General features: G+C 37.6%; 1 protein-coding gene across 1 annotated transcript; it reads right to left on the bottom strand.

Annotated features, from left to right (window-relative positions):
* Window positions 1-5,204: 5,204 nt before the first annotated feature.
* Window positions 5,205-5,960, bottom strand: LOC138881789 (uncharacterized). Its single transcript, XM_070162058.1, has one exon. It carries the CDS (start codon window positions 5,958-5,960, stop codon window positions 5,205-5,207), a length of 756 nt encoding a protein of 251 aa, XP_070018159.1.
* Window positions 5,961-7,527: the final 1,567 nt, after the last annotated feature.

The raw sequence follows: 7,527 nt of genomic DNA, 5'->3' as shown, positions 1-7,527 counted from the left end.
TGCTCTTAGTCAGCGTAGCTGACAAAGATACTGCTAAAAATGCAAGCTATTTGCCCTCCTTTAAATATCACCAAGAAATACTAGAGCTTATGTTGAATATCCAAGTTATCTTCATTTAAGATTATCATTTTTCGTCTCAAATTAGACAAGATTCTGACGGAATGATATCCAACTGGTATAATAGTCAAAACAACTTCAAATCAGAACACTTTACACATCACAAAACACAAGTGATTAACCAAGATCACGGGTCTTTGATAATCCTTAGCTTAAAATTCAATCAAGTGTCGAAATATCCAGTAAAGCATTGCAATTGCTAGATAATTTGTCAGTGCTATGCAGCTGCTTGCCTAGTACTACTCCAACTTTTACATGTAATAACTCTATAACAGGAAGGCGTTCCAATCACATTAAATGCAAGCACTTTCTCCTCGATTAGCTACGTGTCACCTCGTCTAGCATCAAATACTATTACAAAACAGTTTAATTAAGCTCCACAAAAATTTCACCTTATGCATTGTCTATTCAAGCTACAATTGTTACTTGGGAGCACCAGTGGAGCTCTTATACTTTTCAAGTCTAAATCTTTTATACATATTCATACTCGTATCCTGAAATGTAAGGCATTACATAGGAATGAAATAAACATTCCAAAGTATTTATAAACATTCTTGATCCTTCATGAATTCTTAACATGAAGATGACATATAAGAATAATACAAAAATCTAAAATTTATGCACATATATCAAAATAATCATCTAAACTTTAGCTAGAAAATATTTTTAAGCTAATAGGTACTTACTACTCCAATTAAGTATATATTAACTCCTTTATGCAATTTAACAAATACCTTGTATGCATGCTTCTATGAGTTAAACCACTTTAGTAAAGGGTTATATCAACTCAACCTAAAACTTCTCGAACCAATACGTAGGCCCCATTCCAATTGACACCAGTCAAACAATTGATTCTACAACAACCAGTGCATTTTAATTAATTTTAAAGTTTCGCACCTAAACACGGAACTTTACTGTTGATATAGAGAAAGAAGGGAATTAACTATTCTATTCTTACCGATTACTACTATAGAGTAATTGACAATAATAAATTTTATATACCTGAGTTCAAGAATTTGTGGTTTGTATAGAACCCTAGAATTTTCTTTTTGCTCTGTGTGCCTTGCGATTGCTTCGTTAAAAGAACAACCTTCTGTTTTTGTTTTTTTGGTATAAGGCTGCGTTCTGTTTCTTTTTTAGTATAAGACTTTGCTTACGTCTTGCATTCCACAGCCTTTTATGGGCTAAGGCACGTGCTCCCTTTTTTTGTTTTGTTTTCCCTTTTTTTTAAACTTAACTAATAATTAATGATATTCATATTTAATAATTAATAATATTAAATTTATTAATATTCCCCTAATTGTATATTCAATTATTTATAAATAGACAAGTAACTCAAAATCAATCACAAGAGTTTAAATCCGTACTAGCAGTATAATATAAGGGGAAAAAAATAATTCTATATTTAGCGAGTGTTTAAACTTCTATAGATTTGAGGAGTGTTACAATCTTCCCTCCTTAAAAACATTCATCTTCGAATGTTGCTAGGGCCTTATTTTTAAGCTAATAATGATTCCTTAGGTCCTTGAACCTCTTAAATTTTCCTAGCACTACTGACTCTTCCAAGGGACTCAAAAATTTCGGCAAAGTTTCCCTTGTAAATTGGACTATCCAAAAAATATCTCTATCAAAAATACCACAACCACATGAACAACAAACAAATATACCATAACAAGCCATTCATAGGCACCATACGCAGCTCATAAATTAATTACTCACACTCTGGCAAGGAGGTACCACAATAACTAACAAGAATCTAAAGCACAACAACTCTAGCACAAGTAAATCACTTTAATGAATTAAATATACTATGACATAAACTAAATTACTACAACAACTAAGTATAAGCTAGGAAAGACAGAAATACTTGCTAACTTGTATTTAATAAATGAAATATAAATGCCAAACCAAACTTAGGTTCATATACCTTTTTCCTCAAATAAATATGGATATTTCATTCTCATATCTTCCTCGACCTCCCACGTAGCCTCTTTTGAATCATGATTACTCCACAAAACTTTTACCGATGCTAAATCTTTTGTTCTCAATTTTCTTACTTTCCTATCAAGAATTTCTATAGGTACCTCTTTATAAGTCAAGCCTTCTTTAATTTCTATGGTATCGGCAGGTATTATATGCGACTCATCATGAATGTACTTTCTAAGAATACACACATGAAAAATAGGATGAATAGAGGACAACTCAATGGGTAGCGCTAGTTTATAAGCCACGTTTCCTTTCTTTTCTAGAATTTCATAAGGTCTGATAAATCTAGGGCTAAGTTTCCCTTTCTTACCAAACCTCATAACTCCTTTCATTGGTGAAACTTTCAAAAACACCTTATCACCAACCATGAACTCTAACTCACGATGCCTCTTGTCAGAATAAGACTTTTGATGACTCTGAGCCACTTTAAGTCTTTCTCTAATTAGCTAAACTTTCTCCAATGCCTCAAAATAAACTCTGGACCAATCAACGACATCTCTGCTGGTTCAAACCAACCCTCTGGAGACTTATATCTCCGCCCATACAACGCTTCATAAGGAGCCATACTATTGCTGGTCTGATAGCTATTATTGTAAGAAAATTCTATAAGTGACAAGTGATCATCCCAATTACCTACAAAATCTATAACACACGCACGCAACATATCTTCGAGAGTCTGAATGGTCCTTTCTTCCTGGCCATCGGTCTGTAGATGGAAAGCAGTGCTTAAATTGACCTTGGTACCTAATCTTTTTTGAAATGCCTACCAAAAATGCGTTGTGAACTGATGGCCTCTATTAGATATGATTGAAACTGGAGTACCATGCAATCGGACTATTTCTTTGATGTACAACTGTGCATACTGCTCTGCGGAATCTATCATCTTTACTGGTAGGAAATGCGTGGACTTCGTCAGTCGGTCTACAATAATCCAAATTGAATCATGCTTACGGTACGTGCGAGGTAAAACTACTACTAAATCCATATTAATCATCTCCTACTTCCATTGTGGTATTAATATCTTGAGCTAGGCCACCAAGCCTTTAATGCTCGGCTTTGACTCGCTGTCAATTCAAACATTTACCCATATGATCTGCTACTTGTTTCTTCATGCCTTTCCACCAATACAACTCTTTCAAATCTAGATACATTTTGGTAGCACCTGGGTGGATAGAGTATCTAGAACTGTGAGCTTCCTCCATTATGGCCTTCCTAAGACCATCTACATCAGGCACACATAACTGATCATTCAACTTCAAAACTCTGTCACTTCCTAGAGTGAAAGCAGTGATTTCTTTGTTTCTGACTCCTTCTTTTAACTTCACTAAGCACAGATCTTCGTCTTGCTTAGCCTTAACATGCGCAACAAGGGAGGATTGTGCTAAGGCATAAGCAGTTATACCTCCTTCTTCGGTCTCATCCAATCTAATTCCATCATTTGCTAGCTTTTGAATTTCTCGACCCAAAGATCGCGTTTGTACTGCAAGATGGGCCAAGACACCCATTGACTTCCTACTAAGTCCATCTGCTACCACATTAGCTTTTCCCGGGTTATAAAGGATATTGATGTCATAATCTTTCAATAACTCGAGCCACCTTCTCTGTCTCAAATTTAATTCTTTTTGCTTGAAAATGTACTGGAGGCTTTTGTGATCTGTAAACACTTCAGAATGCTCGCCATAAAGGTAGTGTTGCCATATCTTTAATGCAAACACCAATGCTGCAAGCTCCAAGTCGTGTATGGGGTAGTTATTTTCATGATTCTTTAACTGTCTGGAAGCATAAGCAATAACTTTTCCATTTTGCATAAGAACACAACCAAGACCAACTCTGGAGGCATCACAATAAACTGTGAACCCACCTGAGCCTGTCGGCAAGGTTAACACAGGTGCAGTGGTCAACCTCTTCTTTAACTCTTGAAAACTCTGCTCATAAGCGTCTGACCACCGGAACTTAACTGCTTTATGAGTCAACTTAGTTAATAGAGTTGCAAGCGAGGAAAACCTCTCTACAAACCTTCTATAGTAGCCAGCTAACCCCAAGAAACTTCTTATTTCGGTTGGCATTGTCGGCCTAAGCCAGTTCTTGACTTCTTCTGTCTTCTGAGGGTCTACTTGTATTCCTTCACTAGATACCACGTGGCCTAAAAATTCTACTGACTGCAACCAGAACTCACATTTTGAAAACTTGGCATAAAGCTCATTCTCCTTCAAGGTCTGCAAGGCTATTCTGAGGTGTTCTGCATGATCTTCCTTGCTCTTGGAGTACACCAAAATATCGTCTATAAACACAATAATAAAGGTATCCAAGAATGGCTTGAAAACTCTGTTCATGAGGTCCATGAATGCAGCTGGAGCATTTGTCAACCCGAAGGACATCACTAGAAATTTATAGTACCCATAGAGAGTTCGAAAGGCTGTTTTAGATATATCTTCTTCTCTAATTCTCAACTGATGGTACCCTGACCTCAAGTCTATCTTTGAAAAGTACTTTGCACTCTGAAGTTGATCAAATAAATCATCAATTCTTGGTAGTGGGTACTTGTTCTTAATGGTAACTTTATTCAACTACCGATAGTCGACGCACATTTCTGAGAGACCCATCTTTCTTCTTGACAAACAGGACCGGGGCACCCCGCGGTGAAACAATCGGCCTAATGAAGCCCTTGTCAAGAAGGTCTTTCAACTGTTCTCTCAACTCATTAAGTTCTGTTGGAGCCATCCTATAAGGAGGTACAGATATGGGCTGAGTACCTGGCATGAGATCAATGCCAAATCTATGATTCTTTCGGGAGGAAGTCTGGGAAGGTCATCTGGGAAAACTTCTGGAAATTCTCTAACAACTGGCACAGACTGAAGAGTTGGTGGGTCTGATTCTGTATTAATGATGTGAGCCAAATACACGAGACACCCCTTACTGATCATTCATTGTGCCTTAAGGTAAGAAATAAACTTACCTACAAGCGATGCTGAACTATCCTTACACTCTAAGACTTCTTCATATGGAAATTGGAACCTGACTATATTGTCATGACAATCTAACATGGCATAGCAGGAAGATAACCAATCCATACCCATGATCACATCGAAATCCACCATTTCTCACTCTATTAGATTGGCTTTGGTGTTGCGACCTTGGACTGAAACTATACAACCTCTATAGACTCTTGTGACTTTCACTGACTCACCAACTAGAGTATATACTAGGAATGGCTCACTATGTTGTTTAGGTCCTAGCCCGAGGTTAATTACAAAGTGTGGAGTCACGTATGAAAACGTTGAACCTGGATCCATTATGGCATAAGCATTATGTAAGCAGACTAAAAGTATACCTTTAATAACTTCTGCAGATGCCTCTGCACTCTGACGATTAAGTGTAGCAAACAAACGGTGTTGTCCCCCTCCTTGAGTAACTCGATCTGCATCTCTTCCTGTCCCATGCCCGGTATGATTATGAGAACCACGAGCTTGAGGTGGTGCAACTACGGTAGCTGAGGAACTAGAAGGATGAGTTGATCCACTATTGAAATTACATTGCAACTTTGGACAGTTGGCCTTTATATGACCAATGTCTCCACAATGATAGCAACCATGAAACCCGAGCTTGCACTGACCTGAATGTTGCCCCTTACATGTTCCACAAAGACCTTGTTGGTGTGAATGTTGCTCAGCCTGACTCTGGCTATGTGAGGATGATGTCCTAAAATTCTGATTCTGGCGAGACTGGTTTCCATAACTCTGAGTACGTCTGAAGGAAGAACCACCACGTAACCGGTGACTGGACTGAGCTGGTGCTAATGGCTCCTTATTAGAGGAATCCTTTCCACCTCTGCTGGATGTACCATTAAACCTGCCCATTGTTCGGGCTTTCTTGTTATGCTCTTTTTCTTCTCTCCTTTATTGTCTGTCTTTTTCTAAGTGCTTGGCGAACCCCATAACAGAGGAGAAAGTTGTCATTCCTACTGCTGTAGGTGATGTTGTATCCTTAATGTGTAAGCCAAACCGCCAACAAACCTGCGAATCTTTGCTTTTTCTGTCTTAACCATGTGAGGAGCATGTTTAGCTAGCCTTATGAATTCCATGTAGTACTCTTGCACACTTTTATTCCCTTGCTTGAGCTGTTCGAACTCTGTAGCCTTAGCTTCCCTATCCTCTTCCGGGATAAAGTTAGCCATGAAGGCCTCTTCAAATTCTTCCCAAGTAGGCGAAGGATCATCTTCATCTCTTTCCTTTTCCCACATCTCACACCAAGCGCTAGCCACATCTCTAAGTTGGTAAGCAGCCAGCTCCACGGCTTCATCATCAAATGCTTTCATAACTCGGAGGGCTTTCTTGACACCCTCCAGCCACAACATCAGATCTTCATCAACTATAGAACCATGAAACACTGGAGGACTCAACTTCAAAAATTCATTCACTCTTAAGGACTTAGAATTGTTCTATCTATTTGATTGAGGTGGAATCTCATCTCTTCTCTCGTTCTGGTTGGCCATAAAGGCTTTAAACATCTCCATAGCACTGTTCACAGCATTAAACATGTGACTAGGGGTGTTCATGGTTCGGTTTGGATTGGTTTTTCCCTAAAAAGAAACCAAACCAAGTAAGTCGGTTTTTCAAATATTAGAACCAAACCAAACCAATTACGTCGGTTTTTTCTCGATTCGGTTTATGTCGATTTTTTGTTTTTTTTTGGTTATTTGTCGGTTTTTTCGGTTATTTGTCGGTTTTTTCTTAAATATAAGGCATACACTACCAAACACATATTCCGACGACCACATTTTCAACGTAACACTATCAAATCAATCGCCCTTTGAGAAATCTATTATTTACTAAAATATATTGATAATAATTGAATGAAATAGTGATGAGTAATTTAAGGACTCAATTAAAAATATTTTTTTTTAACATGAAATGGATTCTTACACTTAACAAAAGAAAACTACCAATCAAACTAGAATATAAAGGTAAAAAACTGTACTAAAAGTGCAAACGATTAACATTCACCATAAATTTTTGAAACTTTGTATATATATATATATAGGTGTAATAATAAATTTGAAATAGTTACTCATATAGTTGGCTTGGTTCGGTTTTTTCGGTTATTTTTTGATTAAAACCAAAACCAAACCAAATTTGATCGGTTTTTAAAATTCAAAACCAAAACCATACCAAACCAAAAAGTATCGGTTTTTTTTGGTCGGTTTGGTTTGGTTTTCGGTTTGGTTCGATTTTTCGGATTTTTATGAACACCCCTACATGTGACCTCGGGAGATATAGTTGCCTGAGCCGGAGCTGCTGTTGGGGCGGTACTGGATCCTGAGGTACTTGATCATCATTATCCACCCCTTCTTCACGTTCAACTCGAGGTACTTGGACCTCTTTTGTGGATCTACCCCTCTTTTTCTGAGTTAAAGCCTTCTTAGTT

The sequence above is a fragment of the Nicotiana sylvestris genome, chromosome 11 (genome assembly GCF_000393655.2).
Source record: "Nicotiana sylvestris chromosome 11, ASM39365v2, whole genome shotgun sequence".
Classification (NCBI taxonomy): domain Eukaryota; kingdom Viridiplantae; phylum Streptophyta; class Magnoliopsida; order Solanales; family Solanaceae; genus Nicotiana; species Nicotiana sylvestris.
Note: the sequence above shows the minus strand (reverse complement) of the source record. Positions and strands in the feature narration are given on the sequence as shown.

What these genes read in the sequence shown, in the direction of transcription:
- LOC138881789 (XM_070162058.1), bottom strand. Translation starts at nt 5,960, where the DNA reads ATGGGCAGGTTTAATGGTACATCCAGCAGAGGTGGAAAGGATTCCTCT.